The sequence below is a fragment of the Monodon monoceros genome, unplaced genomic scaffold, assembly GCF_005190385.1.
Source record: "Monodon monoceros isolate NGI ecotype Baffin Bay Population unplaced genomic scaffold, NGI_Narwhal_1 Super_Scaffold_4, whole genome shotgun sequence".
NCBI lineage: Eukaryota > Metazoa > Chordata > Mammalia > Artiodactyla > Monodontidae > Monodon > Monodon monoceros.
In genome coordinates, this window is record NW_021703781.1 from 51,584,467 (window position 1) to 51,610,823 (window position 26,357).

Here is a 26,357-nt window from a genome sequence, read left to right on the forward strand (position 1 = left end):
TTCCATTCAAGAGCATTGGCATAGCTGGTTAGGCAACATGAGCAGGAGGTGGGGGTATTTCCAAATAATGGTCAAAATACCTTATATGCCTAAAAGTGAGAAATATTACATATTAAGTGAGATATGTGGGAAAAGTGCAAGACCAGGAATGGGATGCTGGTTTCATTCACATCAAGGGCCTGCTCCAGTGGATGGGAATGGATGTCTAGACCACTGAGTGAGACCAATGCTGAGGCCAATACCAGGTCAGTGAGAAAAGATGGCTTGATTTATTAAGTCTGATCTCTGAGCAGGCAGGCTGCACTGTACAATATGTCCCACTGTATAAGACCATGGGAGGGGAGCCTGGGCCGTGCTGGAGGAGGAATGAGGAGATACATGCCACTGAGTTACCTAGGAAAGAGTAGGGAAATAATCAAAAAGAAGAACCCAATGCATTCAAAGACCAATGAACCTGTGTCAGCAATCTTAAGAAAAAAGTTGAGGCACAACTGGCAGAATTTAAGACAGAATGGGTACCTGCCAAATAGCTGGAAAAGATAAGAGCCAACCAAACACATTCCATATTAGAAAAAAATGTACCAAGAAGGGTTAAAAAATGGAAAGCCTAAATATGAGCATAGGAATCAGAGACCAGAACATCTGAGATGACACCCTCTGACAGATATGCCATGTTGCCAATTAACCAGACAGGCTGAGGATAAAGTTCAAATCCTTTTCTAACAGTTGAAGAGCCTAACCAACATATGCATTGCAACCAACACAGGAGTTCCTGGCTTTTGTTTGTTTTTGCTTTTTTTAAAGATAAGTAGGAATATTGCAATCTCCACCAACGCAGTCTCCTGGTAATGAAGCAGACGTGTGGCTTTTGTGGTCAAAGGAAGCAAAGAATGTCATTTTGAGTATCTTAAGGCTGTAGACTTACTGCTTTTGAAAAATATAAATAAATAGATCCACAAAAGCCACAAAATTCAGCTTGTGAGTTATTTATGTCTTCATTTTTCTTCAGAGTTTCTTATGACTGGTGTCGAATCTAAAACGGTCCCAGCATGGTTTTCAGGTGGTCATTCAGTTGTTATCAAACTCAAGATGCACAAAGCTATCACTGGTGTGAATTAAGCAAAGAGAGAGCACCCCCAGGTCTCCCCTTTCTGTTTAGGTCTATGCGGATGGGAGGAGCAGAGGCAGCCAGGTTGTGGTTTGGCAAGAAGGGATGCTGACCATCCGTACCTGCCTGCAGCCCCAGGGACCACTTCCAAAGCTATATTGACAGCAAACTATGGGCCTCACACACCCAGCAATGGGAATAACTGTATCTCTTCCTCACCCTTGTTGCAGAGGGAACTGTCTGTCATACCTGACATGCTTTCTGGGGATGAAAAGTTTATTGAGCATTTACTACGTGCCAGGCTCTGAGCTAGATACTGGGACCATCCAGCTGGATTCATTTTGTTTTGCAGCTTTCTTTCTATCTTAGCTCATGGACAGTTGTCCTCTAATTGGTCTTCTTGCTTCAATCATAAAGGACCTCACAGTCTTTGGATCATAAAGATCCAAACATAATAGTAATTCCAGAGCAAAGAGAAAAGGTCAACAATAGGAGAAGGCCTAATATGTTCACCATGAAAAAGGACAGAAAAGCGACAAGAATGAGTCTCCAAAACTAGCTCTCTAAATCTCCATGTCTAAGGGAGGACATCTTAGAATCCAAGAGGAATCATTCAGGATACGTCACCAAAAAGTTAATAAACATGAAATTCATTTCCTCCAGGTAAGTAGGTTAACAAGAAGCTTCCAAGTTTGTTTTTTAAGAATTGAGTTGCAGGCCTATGATGAAAAAAGAGAAGTTGGGAAGGTTTGTCTACATCTCTGATCTTTTGAGGCTGATCTCACAGAGGACCAAAACGCCCTAAGAGAGAATATAAAGCAGGATAGAGAATGGGGCTTAGGGTACAGGGAAGGGTGCCTGAGCAGCTGGGGTCTAGAGGCCCCACCTATGTACACATTAACCCCAAGAGCTCCATGTTTACCTGTTTAATACATTGGGGGTACACATAGGTTTTGTTCAGAGGACAAAAGTTTCTGCTGCTAACAACAACAAAATCTAAGAAATACTCCAATAAAGTTGCAGAATTCAGCAGGGGACAGATGGTAGGGAGCTTTGAACTGTCAGATCAAGAAGTCTGGATTTTATCCTTTGATCAATGGTTCCCCATTTGGGTTTTAGAAAAATCATTCTGGCAGGTTGGTGGAGGATGGGCTGGAGAGGTATGAGATGGAAACAAGAAGACCAATTAAAAGACAGCTGTCTATGAGCTCAGATGAAAAGCAAACTGCACAATAAAATGTACACAATAATCTACTTTATAAAAAAAGTCCACATGTGTACAAATTCACACACAAAAAATCAATTAATTGAAAAAATCAAGTTACAGAATAATATGTATACAATGATTCTATTTATAGAGAAAAAAATGTGTGTATTTTATAAATTCATAAAGATGGTCTGGAAAGACACACCAAACTGTTTATGGTAGTTACCTCTAAGAGAATGAGGATTTGGGGAAACAGACAAATATTTTCATTTTTTCCTCTACAGATTTCTGATAGTTAAAATTTTTTTATATAACAAACATGCATTACCTTTATAATTTTTGAGACTTCTAAAACTTAAAAAAAAAAGGATTACCATAAAGTAAAAAGATATAGTTTCTGTGACAAGAAATGATCAGGGCTTAAAAGCAAACCAGTAGTCATGAGGATAGAAAGCGGGGAGAAAACCCAGCAGACAGATGCTGATCAAAGAGCAGATATGAGCCCAGGGGAAGGAGGTGGCTGTGGGGAAGTGAGGGGCGATGTGTTTCCATTTATCTTCTCAGTTACATTTGCTGATAGCCCTGTGAGGTGGGCATTTTCACCTCATTTTACAGATAACGAAATGGAGTCTTGGAGTATTTTGCCCCTTAACCCAGAATTGGATACCAAAGCCAGGACTAGAACCCTGGCCCTCCTGACTCCATGTCTTAGACTTAACTGCCTTGGCCAACTGATTTCCTTCCTATCCAGGGCCCTCTTAACTGACTTTTCTGTGCTCAAGTTCTGATCCCATGAGGCAGTAGGGAATAAGGGAGCTAGTTCTGACAACACAGGCTGGGACAGGGGGAGACTGGCAAGGCCGAGATGTGTTCCCATCCTCCCTGTTGGGTAGCAAGTCCCATACGCTGAAACTGGCCTTTAACAGAGGAATGCCCACATGCCAGCTTAGCTCATGAGGATTCTTGAGGGCAGAGCCTATGTTTCCTACAGAATCTGTGACGCCTCTACAGCATCTATTACAGTACCAAGGCCTCACTAAATTCACTGAGTGGGTGTTTGATAAATACATATTAATGGGAGGGCAACAGGATCACCTGAAGCAAATATGAAACTGCATTTGATTCCTTATTTAGATCATGAGTGTTCTGAAAGCATTTTTTTTTTCTGAACAATTCAGGATGTAGGTAGTCAATGCACATTTGTGACAGATAATGACTGTGACCCTACTGAGAGAGTAATTTAATCACTCTGTCGAAGCTGCTTTAGCTGCAAAGTAACTATCATATCTGTGCTCCAAGACTTCAGCCAAGCAGCCAACCAATCTTACAGCATTTACTAAGATCTCTGGGTGACCACACTGTGCTAGGCACAGTGGAGAATCCCATGGAATAATACATGGGCCCTATTCCTAAGGAATTTAAACTCTAGCTGGGGAACCCAACTGAAATTCAAGAAACGATTAGATAAATGAGTGTTACCTGTGGATGTCCTGCAAATGAGTTCCAAAGGAGTCCAGAGAGAGGAGAAACCATGCATACCACAATCTAAAGAAGACGGACGTGGGCAGTGGGGTAAAGGATAGTATCAGACAAAAACTAGGGCTTTCCCCAGCCTCTTAGGAGCATAATGGCATTTCATAATATCCATAAAAGCACCCGTAACTCTCAGGTTATTCACCCTCCTACGGAGCAGTTGCTTTGCCAGAACTCTTTAATGCCTTGACCACCCTCGGTTATGTTTATGTGCAGATTTAGGAACAGATAACCCCACCCCCACCCCCACCCCCCACCCCCCCGACATGCCATGGCATTTCCCCTGTTTATTCAATAGGCAACACTGGGTCTCTGCTCCTTCCAGGCAACCATCATTCCCCACCCATACCGGAGATGAGGCCTTGCACAAACACACCCCTGGAGCTCTCCAGAGCATACACCATGGATAGTAAAGGGGGGCTGGTGATAAGAATCAAAGGGCAAGAATAAGATGTCAGAGGAGTTTAGCACTTGATGTTATCTCAATAGAATACATGAGCTTATATAAATTGACTGGAATATTTCATCAGAAAATCTGTATGTAACATGGGTTCCATTTCTCATTTAAGTAGGGTCTATATACATTTAGCTCTATACCCAACTGACACTGGAGAAAAGGCTGCCTTAAAAACAGGGCCCTGTCCCTACTGCCGCTTTTCAGCTCAGGCCCATTATCACTTCTCCCCTAAAGGATACAAGAGGCTCGTGCTCAGTCTCCAGCCTCCAGCGCTGCCCACACAACCACCAGACTGAACTTACTGAAAAGCAATCCTGATCACGTCAGACTCGACTTTCAGCCCTTCAAGGTCTCCCCACGGCCTTCAGAGCAAAGTTTAAGCTGTTCAGAGAATTATGAGGCTTTTCAGGATCCGGTCTCCCCTCCAGCTTTCCTTAGAAAGCTCTAGACCAGTGGTTCTCAAACTTTAATGCCCATCAGAATCATACTGCGTACTTGTAAAACAATGCACATTCCCAGTCCATTCCACACAGACATTCTGGTTCCTTAGGTAAGAGGTAGGGCCCAGGAACATAAATATTTACCAAAAATGTGGGGTTCAAACATATGGGGAACATGAATATTTATAAAAATATGAGTTTCAAAATATTTGGTTCTGCATCAAAACCAAAAATATATGGTTCTCACACAGGTGTTCTGAAGATCACATTTTGAGAACACCTGAGAAAGACACTGTAAAAATGGAACTGGAAACAAACATTTTTTGAGAAGCCATTGAATGTAGTGGTTAAGTCTAGGGGCTTGGGAGCAAACATGAAGTTTCCACATGCCATTGGGAAAGTAACTTAATGTTTCTTTGTCTCATCTGTGAAAGGGAGATAATAATAGTATCTATATTGTAGGTTAAGTTTCAATGAGATAATCGTTGTAAAATGATCAGCACAGCAGTTAGCACTGCAAACGCTGTACAACTGGTGGAAGCTGTAGGAAAAGAGTGAAAAGCAACATCGTCCAGGTTTTTAATCTACAGTGTCTCTGGGCTGGAAGGAATTTGAGGGATTCCTTCTTCAGCATCGTTGGCAGATGTTTGCATAAACATCCTTATCTGGGGGTTTGAGGTGGCCACATGCTCAATAGGGATCAGCAAGGTAGCACGACTGCTCTAGGGTGCAGTCTTTAGTCTGAAGGCTTCTGACGACGGGGCTTCTGACCACCACCTCCTAAGGCAGCCTGCTCCATTGCTTGGCCATTCCAGGTGTTGACATTCTTCCTTAAATCTAGTAGAATTCTGCTTTTCGATTACCACTGCCCATGAATCCTAACCTGACCTTTGAAGCATCATCAAATAACACCATTCTTATTTCCACATACCAGTCCTTCAAATGTTTGAAGGTAATTTTCTTGCCTCTCCTTGATATTTTCTTCTTTAGGAAGACAGTCAAGTGTAGTGGATGAAACTCTGAGTTCAGAATTCAAGGCCTGGGCTTCTGTCTCTACCCAGCTGCGTATCCTTGGGCAAGTCATTTGACAATACTGAGCCTCAGTTTCACTCTAGCCCCAATTCTATGATTAAACACCCCTTGGTTCGTTCCTCTCTTCCTCCGGCACAGGAATGTTTCCAGATCCCTCATTGCGGCAACTGTCTTTTGCATTGCTTGACAAGAACAGAATATCAGACCCTCTTCGGGAAAATTCTGCATCCCTCCACTCTCACCAAGTGGCTTGAGTGGAAGCTGCAAAGGTTTTGGAAATCCCACCCCCAGGCTATCAACGTGGGCCAGTCATAGTCCTCCAACACCCTTGGCCTACAGTTAGGCACCTGACCCAAGTTCAATTAGTTAGATCTTACCCTGGGATTTTTAAATTTTGGACCAGAGAGAACAAGTATCAATTCCTCTTTGGAGTTAGAACTGGAAGGAGTAAGGAGTGGCAGCTCCTATGGGCTGTAATACTCCTTCTTGCAGATGGCTCATCAGACAATGATGCCAATTTGTGGACAGACATAGAAGGAGAGGTGGAGAGGTAACCCTGGAGTTCAAGTCCTTGATTCCACGTTACCTCTGAGGACCAACTACATTCCTACCTTTCCCATAGTTTAATTAATTTCTCTTTGGCCCAGGCTGGGGTTCTCTCCCTACAAACAAAAAAGTCCAGAGTAATACACTCACCTTTCTAAGCAGGCTCCAAAAAGAGAGAGCTCTGGCTTATGTGCCTCCCCACCCCTACAACCTAACTTTCCACTCCTCCACCTTCTGCCAATAGCTACTCCAGATGGGTAGCTACAGTCTGCGTGTAAAACAAGAAGGGCTATCATTTCTGCCAATATGGCTATTGCTTAGAAGGGCAGCTCAAGACTGCATCTTACAGCAGTTGTGCCACCTTGTTAAGTCATATTGAGCATGTGGTCACCTCAAACCCCCAGCTCTTTTTCATGTAAACCATGGAAGCCAGGACTTTCCCTCTGCCATGTTATAATTCTATAGCTCAGTTTGTTTTGTTTGGGTGGGGGATGAAGTTTGAGACCTAATTACAAATAAACACCTAGCCTTGTTAAATGTTATATGTTGGATTGGAGCCAGTGTTCCTGCCTGTCAAGATTGTTTTGACTCAAGATCCCATAGTTAACGGCAAAGCTTCCCAACCGGTCTACCAAATGGGATGGGTTACAGATGTTCCAAGATACTCATTCCCTCAGTTCTCTGCTTGGTGAAACAAAGGTTGGGAGCTGAACCCATGTTAGTGGCTTCCAACTCTGGCAGCCTTGTCATTTTCTGAGTACTCCTATTTCAACTCTCCATAGTTATGGTACCATAGGAAAGCTAAATTTTTCATAACATAAAAGCATTTACTAACAAGATGCGCATTTACAAAATTGGTCTCCACTTAAACATCTCTGCTTGCTTAATGTCACATATTTATTGCTTATTCTCTCCTAGATTTAGAATTTATCCACAATGAACTATAAATGCAATGTGATTTGGTTATATAGGGTAATTCTAGATTTTGCAAAAGAGTCATCATTTTATAAAGCTGACGAAAGTGACATTGGAAAACTGTTTGAATCACAAGTAAAGTCACTGTCCATTGGAAAGGTGACCAATTGGACAGGATAAAGTCCACAGAGATGCTGCCCAATCATCAAAAGCAAATGATAGGACTACATAATGATCGAGAGGCGGCCTTGAAAACTGTAAAAGTCTAACTGGCTGTGAATCTTATTTCAATACAACTGTTTTTGTGAAAAGTCAAATGCGAACTAAGGAATGTTATTTTGTGCTGGCATAAAACTGTGTCAGAAAACTGTACTCAATTCCTCTTCCATAAAAGCCAACAAGAGTTGATTCAGTCTCTGTGTGGCTTAAGACTTAGTATAGAGCTGAAATTATAATAAAACCTGTGTTAATATGATCAAATAAATTTATTTTCTTAACTTTTAGAGTTACTTTTCAAAATAAAGTACCAATAAAAAATTTTTTGTAATATTTACTGTGAAATTTTGGTCCCTGCTTAAGTGTATCCACTTTAACCTGACCTTTTCCTAGGATCAGTTGTCTTTGGATTACGAGGGCCTCCTAAACCTGCATTGTTGCCATTGTTCCAACTTTCATCCATTGCTCCTTGCCCTGTCCACCTCAGAAACACAGAAAAGCCCTGCTCCTCTGCTTTTCCATGTGAAAGGCCTTCAAAACTCCGTAGACAGTTTCCATGGTTCCAGTGAAACTTCCTTATAACAGATTTATTTCCTTCAACTGTTTATCTGACAGAATTTGAAATTACCCCATTCACTACAATCAGTCATTTAACAACTTATGGAGGGCCTACTATGTGTGAAGCATTGTTCCAGGCACTGGGAATACAGTAGTGAAAAAAATCCCCGCTTTCCTGAGGCTTACATTCTATTCAGGGGACAATAAACAAAATAATTGAATGGATGGATGAGTGGATAGATGGATGGATGGATGGATGGATGGATGGTTATCTGTATGTGCTTCCCACTGACATATAGAACACCTCTCAGGTAAACTGACCTGTAAGGGTAGAGGAGGAGCCTCTTCTAGGACACCAATACTTCTGTTCATAAATCCTCATGTGGCATTTACTGTTTTTGGAGGTGACAGTGCTCTGTTGACCATGCTTAGCTTGCCTTCAACTAAAACCACCAGATCTTACAAGTGCAACTCTTAAATATATATCCCTTCATCCTGTTCTTGTACAACTGCTCAATTATTTTCTTGAACCCTGAGCAGAATTTTATATTGATTCTTATTAATTTTCAACTTATCTTTAGCCTGTCCTTCCAACCAACTCACATTTAGGTGAACTAGAATGTAAAACTTCCAAACTGTGGGAACATAGTAATATATACACCTCAATGTCACTGCCATATAGAAACTTAAGGGAACAATCAAAATGTTCATTTTAAAATTAAGTAAAACTACGTAAAATTTTAGACAGTCCTAATCGCTCCTCTGAGAAAATGACAGTCCTGCCTGAAAGCCATGGTTAACTTGGGCAATACGTTACCATTAGATAAACAGGTGCATAATACTTGCCACAACTACAAGCCATGCCTTTTCTTCTTTTTTCCAAGATGGATGCTCAGGAAACTCGTGCTTTCCTTAATGGATGATAATGAGGAACTATCAAAGGGGCCCTCAGGAAATCACAAGTTCCCTTTATTATTCATAGGGAGCTCCCTGACTTTGCTTCATAATGCTGGACACTCCTGGCATTAAGCAATTAACAGGACATCTGGCTGTTTAGTGGCCGTCTACCTCCAGGACACATAAACTCTGCAAGAGCAGGACGTGAGTATGACTTTTTCATCAGGTCTTCCCAGGGCCTTGCAGAGTGCCACCCCCATGGCAGGCACTCCATAAGCTCAATAAATATTTGTTGAATATAAACATAAATTAACAGTCTCACTCTGCCACTAACTGTGTAACACTGGGCAATTCCTCCACCCCTCTGAGTCCTACTTTGTTCATTTTAAACTAGAGAGACTGTGCCAGATGAGCCCAGAGTTTCCTTTTCTAATGTTAATATTCTATATTTCCATCTGATTGACTCAGTGGCTCCCTGTATCTCTTTTCCCATTAGAGACTCTAAAGCTAGATTGTTTCCAGAGTATAGGCAAGTTTTAATCGAATGAACACCCTGGACCATGGAAGGGATTGTTATTAAAAATAACATTTAGGCTACCCAATTACTGTATGATTATTTCAGCATTACATTTTTCCTGAAAAACTTCTAACATGAAAATGCTTTATAATCACAGTTGGAGACCTTCTCTAGCAAGAAACCGAGGCTTTGGGAGATGATATTCAGAAAGTTTTGGAAAATGAAAAGGGGGACCTGTTTCAGAACAATAACAGTTGACTCTGTAAGCAGATAGGTTAGAGGGTCCCTGGAAAGAGAAACAAAAATTACTTTCTTGATTTAAGAGAAGCCATTTTGGCCTAAGCCATTTTGTGATCTAAGCCTGGCCACAATGCTTGCCCTTGAACAGGTCTCAGTAATTGATGATCTTTTTTTTTTTTGGCCGGCTGTGTGGCTTACAGGATCTTAGTTCCGCAACCAGGGATTGAACCCGAGGCCGCACCAGTGAAAGTGGGACCACTGGACCACCAGGGAATTCCCAGTAACCTACATCTTAAGGGAACAAACAAATGCAGAAACAGAGAGAAGGCAGTCAAACAATAGTGCAGTGATAAAGCAGAGTCCTAGTTCCTCCTCAAGGGATATACATAATAATATATCTTTGAGTTCTACAGGAACTAAGGCCCCTGCCCAGGTGGAGGATGGAATGATGAAGTTGACCCTCCCAACTTCAATCAACTAAAGCTTGGACTCTGTCCACCTCTGCCCCAATTCTATGCTTAATTCTCCTCTGCTCCAGCCCCTTCACGAATATGCATATACCCTTAGCTTAAAACTTCCCCAATTTTGCTGTTCAGGAAGACACTGCTTCGGGAAAGCGCCCGGAGTTCTCCTTACTTCCTGCAAGTAATAATCAGTCCTTCTCTCGATCTTTGGCTAGGTTGTGTCTTCTAGCTCAATACCCACCAAGGGGTGAACCCAGTTTTCTTTTCAGGTTACAACTCCACTTGGGATGCTAAATGCCATATCCTGCAACAGAAATGTTTTCCCACATTTTACACGCTCAAAAAAAAAGAAAAGTCAACAGCTAACGCTAATATTCTCCTATCTGCTAGTTTTGATGAATGTCTATCCCACTGCAAGCCTTAACAATAGCTACAGCCTCAAACATTAGCTGTATATGTAAAAGAAAACTTATTTTCTTCCAATTTAAAAGTAGAGCATGTTCGTTTCATCATCAGCCTCCCCTCTATTTCCTGTACTGTCAGGTGTTAGAGAGTGAGCCAACAATCTGTCGTGAAACTGCAAAATATGCACATTAACCCAGTATTCTTTTAAATTAAAGGCTAGTATGGGTCTAACCTTGTAAGAGTGATAAGGAAGATACACATATGCAGAAGATACAAACCCAGAAAAAAAACCTACCAAGGAATTTCCAAAATGACTAAGCCAGTTCTAGAGGTCTCCTCTGATCATTTCAGATTTCTTCACTTTAATGCTCTCCTTCAAAAGGACACATCAAATTTAATTTCTGCTACTAATGATCCACATGCACCCCATGGAGTTAACCATTCAAATTATTAACTAGCCTCTGTAATGGCATACCTGGTTCTTTTCTGGGATGGGTTTTCATATCTGGTACATTTTTAAGTATGAACAGAGCAAAAACGGTGCACTCAATAGACCCTGTCTTGCTCTGAATCAGTCAGTTTCTGTTTAGACACATCCTGACTACGTGACCACAAGACAAACCTGCTCCATGGTAACAGCTGATGATCCAAAAGGCACCAGCAGCACAGGCTCCCTAAGGATACTCATGGGAAGGATATCTTTTTCTCCAACTAGGACATTCAAAATGGGCTCAAGAGTAAGGAAAGTGGACAACAATCCATGGTTGCACACACCCATCCAGTCATCCATCCATCCACCATGTACTGGGCACAAAACACTTCTCAGTGGAAACCAGCATTTTCTTTAAAAACATAAACACAGTGAAAATAAAGTAGTCTCCAAATGCTTTTTCCCCTACAGAAAAGGCAAGTTTATCAATTATTGATTTTGTTCGTTTTTCTGTGTCGTGGAAAACCAACTTACCACTGCTTACATCTACATTTTACCAAACTGGCTAAATGAGGAAGTTTTCTGCCCAGCAGTCTATATGACAAGGCTACCATGGTTTCAATAACTTCTCCAGTGAGCAGATAAAGAGTCATTTACAGCATAAATCATCCTATTTCTTCAGCCATCTCAGACACACTCTCAGTCATGTGAATGGCGGTGGAAACTAAACTGAAAAGCTGTCAAAACATCCTGCAAAAATAGGGAAATTAACAGACCCATTCCGTCATGCATATTTGCTCCCATTTCCGTTGTCCCCATTATCTTCCTATGAGCCCACATTCATATATCTACATGTACACCATAATAAACTATATATATATATATATATATATATATATATATATATAATGTTAAATACATGCGTTCTTTCATTCCCACACAGATAATGGCATATTGTTATGTCCTCCTAAGACTGAACTTGGGCTAATGTCCATAAACAGAAAGCTATTATTATGTCATTTCAGGTTCTGTTTAAAATTCTCTTGCAAAGGATAACTTTTTAGCTGAAAAAGTCCCATTACCTTGATGGGATTTTGAAAAATATCAGATTGAGAACCAGCAATGAAATGTAAGATATTTAAAATCACACATGGTTGGAATCATGGAATTTCATGGCTGCAAAGGTCTGAGATGTCAACTTGTGCTCCTCCCAGCATTTTAATGAAGATAAGAATAGGTCCAGGGTGGCCAGGTGACTTGTCCAAGGTGGCACAGCCTGTTGGTGTCAGAGTCTGTGAAATACACCCACATTCTCTTACTTCTTGTAATAAAGACTACTTGTAATAAAGACTGTAGTAACCTAAGAAGACATCAATCTAAATTCCACAAGAGTCAAATTCCATTTGACAAGAGTAAGAATATGACTCAAGGATAAGTAGCTGTTCCCTCTTTTCAGGCATAGCCCACACAGAGTGAGTGATGGTACAGACATTACAACAATAACACAAACCAACGTCACTTCCCCTTACCCAGAAAATCAATCTAATGAAGCTGAGAAAAAGGCCAAGGAGTTTGTACAACTCCTTGTTCCTTGTGGAACTTAACCCGAAGCTCAAACTACTTGGATTAGCTGGTGTAAGCCCAACTCCTTCCTCTAGATCCATAAAATCCCCATGACCCCATCAGTTTTCTCTTCTAAAATCCCTGAGAACAAAAATTAACATCGTAGAAAAATTAAAACACTGGAGAAATGTCTAAAACAAAAAGTTCAAAATGTCCACCATCCACCCAAAGGCAACCACTATCAACAATTTCTTGTGTATCCTTCCAGGAAAAGAATTCATAAACCAGTACAAAAAACATATATATACACAAGCATAAATATAAATAAATATATATAAATGCTGCTATATACATACTTTTAAATTTTAGATAGATAGGTAGGTAGATAGATAGAAGCACCCTGGTTTGATTCTGCCTTCACATAGGTTGCCAGGAGCTCAGTCTCACTAGTTCAGATGATAAACTGGTTATTCCAAGGACAGAAACCCTGTTGTTAATCAAAGGTAATTTTGTCTTACCTGGCACTGTATTTCTGGAGCCCGGGAACATAGCTAAACAGCTAACAAAATATAGAAAGAGACAAAGAAAGGGGAGGAATGAGGAATAAAAGCAAGAAAGAGGAGATCAGAGAGGAAAGGAAAGAAAAAGATGAAGAGGTATTCCCTACAGACCAGCACCTGGCAGATACTCATTCAATACTTTCTGAATGACTAAGTGAATAAATGCATAAAAAACCAGGACAGGCATTTTTAAAAACACATATGACATTTAATGTATTAAACTTTTGACAGATATGGCCCCAATTCTCTGAGAAGTAAGCATCCTTCTTGACCTATACTGTCCAATGTTGTAGCCACTGGCCACACGTGGCTATTGAACATTTAAAATGTACGCTCTATGTGTAAAATACACACTAGATTTCAAAGACTTAGTAAGAGGAAAAGGATATAAAATATTTCATTAATAATTTTACATTGATTATATGTTAAAATTTTACATATATTGGGTTAAGTAAACCAGATTATTAATTCACCTGTTTCATTTTATTTTATTTTTTTTACTGCAGCTACTAGAAAACTTTAAATTCCACATGTGGCTCACATTATACATTTTTTGGAAGTGCTGGTCTAGAACATAGATGCTATTATAGCAGTGACTAGATCTGTCTTCCCTGCTCTATTCCAGCACCCAGCACAGGGCCTTGAGAATAGAAGGCTCACTGTGATATCTAGATAAGGCAGTAGCAGGTCTTGAACAACAAGGCAAGAGGCCCTTCCCCCAATCCCAGCTCTAATGGAAAAGCAGCTGTGTGAACCTGCCAGGCCTTGTCTTCCTCATCTTTAAAATGGTGATGATAATAATAATGTCTGCCTTATAGGAAAATAGCATGGACCAAATGAGATAGTGTTTGCAAAAGGGCTTTGAAGGGGTAAAACAGATGTCAGGTTGCTCCTAAGTTCTAGTATCCTCCTCTAGCATAGTCCCAGAAGTGAGATGCAGAAACTACAGAAACAGCGGGGTAAGAAACTAACCGATAAAATTCCTATATCTGATATTTCCATTCCAGCTGTGTTAGAAAGTTTAGACAAAAACAGGTGCAAACTTGAGATTCTCACACTAGTGGAAACTTCAGCATTCATCACTCCCTTTTCACTGCATCTCACCAACCACAGTTGACAAGGTGACTTGCAGATATTTTCCTTGAGGGACAACAGAAAGTCTAACAACTGGGAGCAGAAGGCTGCCTCTGGGTGGCTGACGAGGTCACAGCTTTGTGGGAGATTCATAATCCTAGGGGACTCGGAGGCCTCAGGGGAAAAGTTCTGTGCGCACAAATCTATCATGGGCATTAGTCCTCGTTAAGTGTTTCAGGTGTAGCTAGGAGAAAGTATCTTGTTCTACAAGGCGGTCAGGGTACCTGGCAAGGGATATCCAAAGGACCCTTGGACATGCTGTAGCTTTTAGTGACACTGGGACAGATTTTACCATCCCAGCTGGGCATCTTCTTCTCCAAATCAAAGATTATTTCAAAAGGAAGATTGTACGAAGAAAGTATTCTTCTGCAAGGGGCATTTAAGGAGGAGCCTTACGCGTGGACTAACCCACAGCGGAGAGAGAGCAGACCCAACAACCCAAGGCCACAAGGCAGGAGGACAGCAGAACAAAAATAGTCAATTTCAAGAGGCCCAAGTTCAGATTCTCCCCTCAGTCTCTGCAAGACACCACAGAAGCCCAGAAGCCATCAATGACTTACCACCGCCGAGGCCGCCACACCAAAGAGAGCAAGGAGGGCATGGTGACTTCCCCTTTGCTGGGAAGGTCTGTCACTCTTCCCCTCTCTAAGAGCTGCTGCCTGTGACGTGGAAGTGAGCTGTGACATGGCCAAGCCCTGAGCCCCTGGGAACACTGCCCCCGTGACCTGCCCTGTGACAGCCCACAAGGCCTGAGTTGCTGCCAGCTCCTCTAACCAGAAAACCAAGGGACAGGGCAACAGGCATGGAGCAGAGCTTCCAGAACATGGCTGCAGAGCATAAGCCACAATGGAGGCTTTTTGAAATTCATATTCCCCAAACCAACCGCTGAAATTCTGGTTCAGTACGTCTAGGGTGGGGCTGAGGCACCTGCCTTTTAAACAAAGTGCAGGGTCAGTGCCAATGCCCAGTCTGACTTGGGAACCTGTGGTCTAGAGAACTCAGGGAAGCTTCATTGTCCTTAATCCTTTCTCTTTCACAGGCTTTCTTCATGCTTCTTGTCCCCACGTGGAAGAAGAGGGTGTGGGGAAGAGGCTTAGATATAAGCAAGGCAAAGCAGAGAAGGAGTCTGAAGGCCCTACGTTTCAATGTGAGCTATTCCCAGTCCTCATGCAAGTCATTTAACCTTTCTGAACCTCAGTTTTCTCATCTGTGAAGTGGGGGTAAAACAATCTACCCACTCAGGGTTGTGAGGGGAATAAACACCCATGAAGTGCCCAGTGCATGACACAGGGTAACTGTCAGAGCATTCACCCTAGTATTAGCTCTTTCCATTAGGGGAAGGAGGGGTGCAGGGCAGTTCCCCATATGAGTATCTTTGCAAAAGAAAATGTAAATAACTGACTTAGGCATAAAGGGAAAGCAAAATAATTACATAAACTGCAACAACAAAAAACCCACAGTAAGGGGTCATGAATTCAGGTTACATGGGGAGGGTGGGGAGATGCACAGAGCAGGTGTGCAACACCATCTCTGGGAGCTCTACAGAGATTGGCTGGGAGGAAATCAACAGAGATTCACAGAGATTTAGGCACAAAGCTGTGCGAAGATTTACTGCAACATTATTTTTTTTAAATTAGAAAGAGCCTACAGGCATTTTTTCATTTTCCTTTTTTTTAACATTATGATAAAACATGTATTACAGTTGACCTTTGAACAACATGGGTTTAACTGCGCTGACAAGTCATACACAGATTTTTTTCAGTAAAAATGATCAACTACATGATCCGCAGTTGGCTGAATCTGCGAATGCAGAACCGCGGATACCGAGGGCCTGTGTGGGACTTGAGCATCCGTAGATTTTGGTGTCCTACTTGGGTCCTGGCACCAATCCCCTGCCAACACCGAGGGATGACTCGAAGATTTTTGCCTGCACAGGCTGGGGCAGGGGAGTCGGCGCCCCTAACCCACACGTGGTTCAAGGGTCAACAGTACTTTATTTCAGAAAAAAATGTTCCTTTTTAAAACTGGGTGAAGATTTTGGAATCTGTTAGACTAGCTAAAAGCACCTGTATCCCAACTGTTTTCCTTTTAAACTCCAGTTTAACATTCAGATTAGAACATTAATATCAAGAAAGGAAGGCCTCTAAATTTTCCCCATGTAAACAAAAGGCAAAATACATTATAATTGTGGGTACCATCAACACTTCTGAAGCACAAAGGGCATGAGGAAGGATTGGGGGGTGCATAAAGAGAAAACACATATAAAGAAGCAGACAAGATCTCCAATGTAATCCTGAAAAATACTAGAAGAATTGGGTTCACTGCTTCCCTTCGCCCTCAACACAACAAACATACACACACGCATGCGTGGACACACAAAATTATGAGAACTTTTGAAATAAAACTCAACGTTACCCACCAAGTCCTCTCCCGCACAGACCAACAGAATCTATTTTTATATTCCAGTGAGATTTGCAGCAAAGAATAGAGCACCAGTAAAAAGAGGAAATAATTTCTGTGCTGTACCTGGGTTTTTCTCACTTCCTTATTTTAAAATAATCACCTAACAAGTCCAAAAAATTCAGAACAATAGTACAGTCTTCTATGCACTGGGTATATATCCCTGTAGACATTTTGGAACTAAACTGAACCACTTAAAAGGTTCTGGGTAATTTGCCATCTATTTAGAAAACTTATAATGATATATTACAGCGCTGGGGGGCTGGAAGAAACCTTCCAAATCATCTGGTCCAACCCCATCACTTTATAGATGAAGATCTTGGAAAATAAACTGGCTGCTCCAACACACTGAAGACTCTTAATTAAAACGTTTGCTCAGTTTTAAGGTGGCTGACAAATTTGGAGAGAGGGGATGGGAAATAAAATAAAACCTCCAAAACATTTTTTAGTGGCATAGTAATTATGATCAATGGTCCTATTAAATGAAGAAGCAGTGAGGATCGTGATGGAAGTATACCCCCACTCCAATGTCAGGACCACTTACATCTGGAAAACTGAGAGGTTTAAAGCTGTCAGAGCTAACACGTTGAATCTATGTGTTGGGGACCAGGAAGAAAACTCAGGAGCCCTGCCCTGAAGTCTACTGGCCTAAGCATCAAACGCTGGTCTAATTTTATACCTAAACACTGGTCCAGGAGTCACCCTTATGTGATGGTGCCTTCATTTCCAGAAAAAGTAGAGATTTGAGAAAATGGTCCAGGCATAACAGAGATATATGACAATTGACGTGACAAAGGAAGGGTGGCTTAGACCTTAGCTCAGTTTTCAGTGGACCCCTGACCAGCAGCATCAGCATCACCTGGATGCTTGTTAGAAATGCAGAATCTTGGGTCCTAACCAGACCTATGGAGGCAGAATCTGCATATTGACAAGAATCCCAGGTCCTCCTGCCCACATTAAAGTTTGATAAGTATTGATACTTATTTAGATTACACAGCAGCAAGAGAAAGTGTAATTAACTGCCTGTAACCACATTCAATCCAAGTTTCTGGAATAATTACCTCCATCACCAGCTCTACTTTCTAAAGCTTTTGATCTTTAAGCCTTATTTTAAATTTTAAATGGTCTAAAATTTAGCCTAGGGCTTCCCTGGTGCCGCAGTGGTTGAGAGTCCGCCTGTCGATGCAGGGGACACGGGTTCGTGCCCCGGTCTGGGAAGATCCCACATGCCGCGGAGCGGCTGGGCCCGTGAGCCGTGGCCGCTGAGCCTGCGCGTCCGGAGCCTGTGCCCCACAACGGGAGAGGCCACAACAGTGAGAGGCCCGCGTACCTCAAAAAATAAAAATAAATAAAATTTATCCTAAATTTTAAATGGTCTCAATGAATATCTTATTAAATAGTAATATTTGTTGACAAAAATTCAATTGATTATCAACTTAAGAAGACAGAAAGGGAATTTTATCTGAGCCATACTGAGGATTATACCCCAGGAAGCAGATTCTCAGAGAAAACTCTGAGAACTGTTCTGCCTGTTAGAAGTTGAAGGCACAGTCAGGTACATTTCTGAAACAAAGGATCATACATCAACATGACATACTGATACTTTACATAAAGTTCACCAAGGATAAATGGTCCAGGTAGGCACATACAAAGCGAGCAGCAAGTCACCGTGACCCCCTACAGGGATGGGAAAGAACACCATTCTTTTAAGAAGTTACACTGCTAGTGTCAGAAGAAAGAAAAAAAATTGATCTTTATGGTTGAGCAAGCACTCCCATCTTTGAGGAGCTCTGGTTAATGTGTAATGCGGATGCACACTGCACATTAGGGAGGGAGGGAGGAGGTCCAAACAAACACAAAGAGAGAATTTTATGTTTAATTTTTTCTTATCCTGCCTTAAAATATAAATTTTATTTCATCACGTTTTCTCACAAACTGTCTTAAAATTGAGAAAAAAAATACAAATATTCTGGGCACATTACTATTTTCAAGGGTTACATAGATTATGAATTGAAGTCTTTTTTCCTGCTATTGTCTGCTGGGGTCATAGTAGAAACATGGCCAATATTTCTTCAGTTGGGAGTTAGAAACCCCAGGGAGATCTGGTGAAGGAGGAAGACTGAATTTAGAATAGAAATGTTTTCCTAGCAGAAAAAAGAGAGGCTTCAGGTAAGGGAATTTTATGATCAAACGGTTGTGAAGGTCACATGGTCCAATCATGGTTCCAAAGCTGAATTCCTTTTACGCCACACATGCAGTCTCTGCTTGCACACTCCCAGTGATGTGGCACTCATCACCTCCAAAGGCTACCCATCCCATCTTTGCATGCTCTAATTGTTAAAAAGATGCCTGAAATTTATCTCCCTGTAGCTTTCGATAGCCCCACAATCAGTAACCCCACAATCACTGTCCCTACCATTAGCTCATTCCCATTATCAATTTTCCATTACATTTCCCAGTGGAATTTTTTTTAACAGAGAAAGTCAAAGAAACAAGTTTCATGTATTTATTTCTCATAGTACTGGAGCAGCTTGTATAGTGGGGTGTATGAAATTTTTATTTTTTGCTTTTATTTTGAAGTGTCTTAGGAAAACCTCATGTGTACAAGAGGGATATCAAAATGAATAATCGCAAGTTGTAGAGACTGTAACCAAGGACATAATCATACCAGAAGCCTAGTGTAGGGATAATACTGTCCTTAAACACTGTTTTAGCCCTAAACTTCCCGGGAGTCAAAGCAGGTATGAAATAGGGCAAGAAGGTGAGGCTTCAAAAATGTCTGAGACTCTCTGGCCTAGGGGACTCTAGGTTATCAGCCGTGGAAAGTGTCTTAGATCAAGTCTAATCCCACCTCTTACAGAGAAGGAAGTTGAAATTCAAAGAGCCTACATAAATTGCCTAATATTGGGCACCTAGTAAGCAGCAGAGCCAGGGAATAGAGTGTCACTACTCATTTTTGCTACAATGCCAGACCTTGAGTCTGTTAAGAAAGCTTGTTCAGCACAAAAATCAGAGATAACAGCACCACATTACTGGGCCAACAGGACACTCCCAAAGCAAACCCAAGCCATCCTGGCATACACAGAGACCTCTAATCCCCAAATTCGCAAGTCTAATACCAGATAAGAAAATGATATTGGAGGCATAAGCCATCCTTCCTCCTACTCTTTTTCCTATAATTCCACTTGTCCCTACATATCCATTGATTCTGAACTACAGAGATTTTCCACTAAGCAGCTTATTTTAATCTCCCATGAAAATAATCTCTTTCTGATGAGAGGTTATTTGCTCTCAAAACAGAAACACCACTGTGAAACACTTCGTTCCTTCTGAAACACTTGAAGCTAAAGTCTCACAGCACACTGAGCCAGAGTCATTAGTGAAGAGTAAAATATAAGCAATCAACTTACCTAGGCATCTGAACATTGGACTCATCCAAATGATATTCAAAGAATTCCTTTTACCATCTATTTTTAAAAATAATACCACTGTAGTATTTTAAAGAACAATCTGGTAGCGCACACGGCATGAGATGCCAGTACAGTGACAATACATCCATGGTATTCTGAATGATTGGCAGGTGGGTCACAGCAGCCTGCCCACCAGATCACAAGCTCATCCTAAGCAGTGACAGAAGCTCACCCTCAGAAACAATTAGTTGCATCTCACTTCTCTGTAAGTTTCAGCAGAACCCTCAAAGCAATGAAGGGCAATCATGCAAATATGAATTATGTGCTTTTTCTATCCTCGTGTCCTTCCGAAGTAAAGATAAGCAAACCCTGGAAAAATTACTAATCCAGGTCCCAGGCATTTCAGGTGAGACATCTTCTATGCTCACACTAGTCATTTATATTACAAAATGACCTGGGATATTACTATGTTAGGTGACCTGGTTTAGGTCACCAATATTTATTGGTTTAGAGCAGGCATTCCTGGGATAAAAGCATCTAAGGAGCTAAGAATTTGTAAATTCTCGATTCAGTTCATTAAATGAGACAGGGCAGATGAGCCAAATTAATACCCAAGTCAAACCAGGGATAACTGAGCATAGTTACATCGCCCCATAATTTTCCAGGCTTCTTTGCTGGTATCAGGTATATAAGAGCTCAAAGGCAAGAGAATAGAAGATAAACACATAGCCTGCTCATAGCCCACAGTGAGGCAAAAATAGAAAACAAGAAGAGGAAGAAAAGCCGTGACATGCATCCATCCCAGAGCACATCTTCCGTTACTGCTAATCAGAGCATATGTCACACTTCCTGGGGCCACTGAAGTCATTAGCCCCGCCAGAGAGGATCGGAATTTTCCCACTTTAAAAGGAGAAACAGGGCAAAAGACAGAAACTAGGCTGGCAGGAAATAGAGAAGGGAGGTATTTCTCTATAAACATGTTATCCAAAAGCGACACCTTTTCAACCAAAATCTTCAGGTGACCTGATGATAAAATGGAAATGGCTTGCAAGCAGGAAGGTTGGCAGTTGTATTCCTCACACCTCACCAAATTAAGTCTCAGCCTCCCACCCCCACGGCCCTCTAGGCTGGAACCTGTGTCCAATGTCTCCCAAGGTGCAGAAAATTCTAGAAGGAGGGCTAGCTTATCCTAGCACAAAACCCCATGGGAAAGTGTCATCTTTCTTTCCTGCGGTCAAGACCTACTCTGTCCTTATCCCATCCCAGAAATAGGCTGCTCTAAACCAGTAAGTATGACTGGGGCTCTTAGCATAGTGAGGTCCAGGTTCAGCTTGTAATAGGAATGACTAGTGTTAACATGACAATGTCTCCCCTGAAATGTCTAGGACTTGGATGGGTCTTTCTTTCCAGGGTTTGCATATCTGTACTGCAGTAGAGACCCTTACCTTCAGAAATGGCCTTCCTCACAGCTGCCACGTAAGTCTCGGGCTCATCGTCACAGGTGAGCTCCTGCCAGTGTGCCCAGTCTGGAAAGAAGTCCAGAAACTCCTTGCTGTCCTGCACCCCGCAGAGCAGGCGCACCACGCGGTGTGGAGGATGGAAGGCTCTCTGCAGCAGGGGCAGCAGGGCCGGCTGGCAGAAGCACTGCACCAGCTCCGCAGACAGCAGCACCACGATGCAGCGTGTGCGGAGGAAGAAGCTCAGGTCCTCGGCTGAGAAGGAGGTCTTGGGGCCCAGCCTGTAAGTCAGCATCTTCTGGCTATGGACATGCCGACTGGACAGGAAAAGGTCCTGGAGGTACTGGCACCATTCCTCAGCATCCGAGCTGTAAATGATGAGGATGTCGCATCCTACAAGCATCCCTGAGCAAGAAGGAGGCACAGAAGCATGTTAACACGCCTGCTCCTACTAGGGCTTCCCATGACCTGCAAGATACACCATCCAGACGAGGAGCCTGGCACCTGCAATCTTTCACCGTCTGCCCACAGCCTACCTGTCTAACTTCTTTCTCACTTGCTGTCTGTGTTCCAACCATTCCAGACTCCCTGCTTTTGCCCAAACATACCATGCCATTTCAGATCTTTGCATAAGCTATTGCTTCTGCTGGCATGCTCTTCTCCCCACAGCTGACGCAGTATAGGAGGAGGATGACGATGATGATAGCAACTGCAAGCACTTATACAGAGCTTACTATGTTCCAGACACTCGTCCAACCTTATGGCCTCCCAAACTCATTTTATCATCACAGCAACTTTCTAAGGTAGGTACTACTATTAGCCTGATTTTGAAGATGAGAAAATTGAGGTATGGCAAGTTAAGTAATTTACCCAAGAGCCCCAGTGGCAGAGTCAGAATTTGAACTCAGGCAGTTTGATCCCAGAACCTAGCTCTTTCCCAAATACAGTGGTTACAAGCACAGGTCTGGAATCAGGCAGCCAGACTTAGCATTTTGGCTCTCTTTAAGTATTAGCTGTGTAACCTTGGGCAAGTTGCTTAAATTTTCTAAACCTCATTTATTCATCTGTAAACGGAAATATAAAGGCAATATTTATCAGTGTTTTGTGAAAATTAAATTAGATATTTCATGTAAAGTACTAAGCATAGTGCTTGACGTGTAGTAAACCCTCAATAATTGGTAGCTGCTGTCATTATCCTCACATTAATATAAATAATGCATTAATGTAAAAGTAACCATGGTTGAATTAACATGTTGACCTACACAATACCATTTATAAGGTGCTTCTCGCCATATATGGTCTGTCACATAGGCTTTCTTCTTCCTCTAATAAAGCACAAGTGCCAGAAACAGAGTCCAAAGCCTCAGAGAAGTGCTGAATTAAAAAGGTCTTTTGGGGATCACTTGGCCCAAACTCCTCATTTACAGATAAAAGAAATACTTCATCTGGGAAGATAAAGGAATTTGCTTAAATTCACACTCAGCAAATTAGTGCAGAGCCAGGACTGAAACTCAGGTTGTCCCCTGGTTCCTTATCCAGTCCTCTTGCCAATCTACCTGTTGCCTCCCATCAGGAATCCTGTCAAGAATCTTATGAGCAACTACTCTTATCTTCCCATTATCAAAGTTCAAAGATGCTTGGCTCTTATAATGGTTACCACTGTTGTGGGTCCTCATCTCCCACTAATTCAATGAATTATTCTAAGGGATTTGGAAGGGGTGAGAGCAGAGAAGTAGCCATACATCTACAATGCAATAGGGATCCTTCCTCCCACTTAGAGAAGGAAGCTTGGAATTTTGTAAAACAGGAGTCATCTAAGTTGTGGATTATCACAATTACATGCCATCCCTGGGCCACATTTAGCTGAATGGTTCCTGGCCAAAAGGTCAGAGGCAGGAGTGGGGCAAGACCTGAGCTTCTCAGTTCTGAAAACATCATGAAAGGAACCCCCTTTCCTGCCCCCATCCATCACCATATTCAAAGTTAAAACAATGACATATAAAATGTAAACTCAACACAGTTCTGATATCCCCCAGGATGACAGTACCAAATCTTTTAAAACAGTAAATAAAACAAAAATGTGGAGTTTCTCTCTTTTTGGAGTCCCTAATTCAGTACTAATATGAGACGCAATAGGCTTCCAGTAGGCTTCTGTTAACAGCACATTGCAATACCTGCTGCTCATTAAAGACCTCTAGTCATCAAGGAAAGTTTAAAGGTTAATAATAGGGGAAACTGGGTGTGCAATATATGAGAATTCTCTGTATTACCTTCCCAATTTTTCTTTAAATCTAAAACTTCTAAAATAAAAGTTTAAAAATACAATTTAAATCAAATGTGCTTAAGGGTTTAACCTCTTCTAAATGGAAAACCTATTTAAAATGTCTAATTCCTGAGGTTCCAGTGTTAAATTCAACCCCCCTTTGAGCAAAAGTACAGGCATACCTCAGAGATATTGCAGGTTCGGTTCCAGACAACCCCAGCAAAGTGAATATCACTAAAAAGCAAGTCACCCAAATTTTCAGGTTTCCGGGTGCATATAAAAGTTATGTTTACACTATACTGTAGTCTATTAACTGTGTGAGAGCATTATGTCTTAAAAAAAATTGTACATACCTTAATTAAAAAACACTTTATTGCTAAAAAATGCTAACCACCATCTGAGCCTTCAGCAAGTCATAACCCTTCTGCAATAGTCAAAAGTCATTGATGACAAATCACCATAACAAATATAATAATAATGGAAAAGTCTGAAATATTGCAAGAATTACCAAAATGTGACACAGAGACAGGAAGTGAGGAAATGCTGTTGGAAAAATGGCGCCAATAGACTTCCTCGATGAAGGGTTGCCACAAGCCTTCAATTTGTAAAAAATGTGGTATCTGCAAAGCGCAATAAAGCCAAGTGCAATAAAACGAGGTATGCCAGTACTTGAGAAGGAAGTGGTTAGTACCTCAGACTAGTTAATATCACAACCTACTTGGTCACCAACTCAAGGTGTGACTTCAGACCAATATGCTATATCTAAACAAATTTTTCCTCAATGTAAATGAGGACAACAAAATCTATCACCTTCCTGAACTTTGCTCTGCTGCTGAAACTGAAAGCTGGGGAAGTTGTAGAAAAGTCCAAAGTGTCAGTTAAAGTCCCTCCACAACCTTCTGGGTAACAACACAGGACTAAATGCTTTGTCGGGGACTCTCTCTCATATGTGGGGACACCCCTTTCTTCAAGGAGAATTCCCTTCCTTTAACCATAAGTCACTTCTTCACGTGTGCCAAATCATTCCTCCCACTGTTGTTTGTTTGTTTATTTAGAGAAATGAAGTACATGAATCAACAAGGAGTCCATAACTCCTAGACAGAAATAAGGAAGGGTAAAAAAAAAAAAAAAAAAGAAATAAGGAAGGGTCTTTGTCCTCGTTGAGCTTAAAGACCAGGTTTGGCTATAGAAGGAGAAAGGAATGGATAACAGTAGAAGCAGGAGCTGGCTGGTGGCAACAGGGAGTGATGGTGGTGGTAAGAAACACAGTGACCAAAAGAGAAGTTCCTTTAAAAGATTCAAAATCCACCTGAGAAGAGAACCGAGAAGAAGAGCTTGGGAGCTTCTCAATCTACACAGCCCAGACCACTTTTTAGTCTGGCACTCCGTTCATCCATCCTGGAGCCCGTGTTTGAATCTGGGCACCGTACTGAAGAGGGGTGTGAGATAGGGAAGGTGACTTGGATAGGGAGAGATCTGGAAACAATTAATGTGAGGAGCTTCCAGACTCCGAAGGTTTCAAGTTTAGAGACTTGGCAGGAGTATTGAGGAACCTCAAAGATCACATGGAACTTAAGATGACAAAAAATTAAAGGTCCCTTCAAGCCCTTTCGTCCTAATAAATCCAGGAATGGTAGAAGGATCTGGAGATAAGAGAAGCTTTGGAGAAAGCGGGCAGAAAAAGGTATGAGAGCTTTCTTCAAATACCTGGAGGCTGCCACATGGAGGAAAGGATTCTGGTTTTCACTCAACCAGGCTTGGCCACTTGGGAAAATCACTTATGGCTTCTCTCTCTTCTCTCTCAAGAGTAAATACAAGAGACGTCATCAGGAACCTAGAGACTATTCCAGGATAGGCTGATTCCATTTCATTTCACCTTGCTTCCCAAGTTCTTTCAAAGACAGGGAGCCAAGATTCTCCTTGATTTCCACAAGTAAATACACCTTTCAAAAAACAAAAGACTAATGCTTACCCTTCAGTGGAAGGGAACTTGAACCCTGAAAACATTATGCTACAAAAGAAGTTAGTCACATACTATATGATGCCACTTATATGAAAGTCCAGAGTAGGGAAATCTACAGAGACAGAAAGTAGAACTTAGGGCTAGAGAGAAGGAGGGAACAAGGGGGTGATGGCTAAAGCACACAGAGTTTCTTTTTGAGGTGATGAAAATGTTCTAAAATTGACTGTGATGATGGTTGCACATATCTGTGAGGATACTAAAAACCATTGAATTGTATACTTTAATGGATGAATTGTATGGTATGCGAAATACATCTCAATAAAACTATTTAAAAGAAGATGAGGGCTTCCCTGGTGGCACAGTGGTTGAGAGTCCGCCTGCCGATGCAGAGGATATGGGTTTGTGCCCTGGTCCGGGAAGATCCCACATGCTGTGGAGCGGCTGGGCCCGTGGGCCATGGCCGCTGAGCCTGTGCGTCTGGAGACTGTGCTCCGCAACGGGAGAGGCCACAGCAGTGAGAGGCCCGGGTACCGCAAAAAAAAAAAATAAATTCAGTTTTAATTTCTAATACAGAAAATATGG

General features: G+C 41.7%; 1 protein-coding gene across 4 annotated transcripts in view; it reads right to left on the reverse strand.

The window, feature by feature from the left end:
* PIK3AP1 (phosphoinositide-3-kinase adaptor protein 1) overlaps nt 1–26,357 on the reverse strand; it is a 119,211-nt gene that overhangs the window by 85,170 nt on the left and 7,684 nt on the right. The window contains exons 1-2 of one of the 4 annotated variants that reach the window (XM_029244738.1): nt 25,520–25,535; nt 21,538–21,954 (exon numbers count right to left, since the gene is read on the reverse strand). In XM_029244738.1, the coding sequence (XP_029100571.1) occupies nt 21,538–21,954; nt 25,520–25,535 (433 nt within the window). Of the gene's footprint in view, nt 1–14,782; nt 14,826–21,537; nt 21,955–25,519; nt 25,756–26,357 lie in introns of those variants that run through there. The other 3 variants (XM_029244737.1, XM_029244739.1, XM_029244741.1) reach the window with 3 other exon arrangements.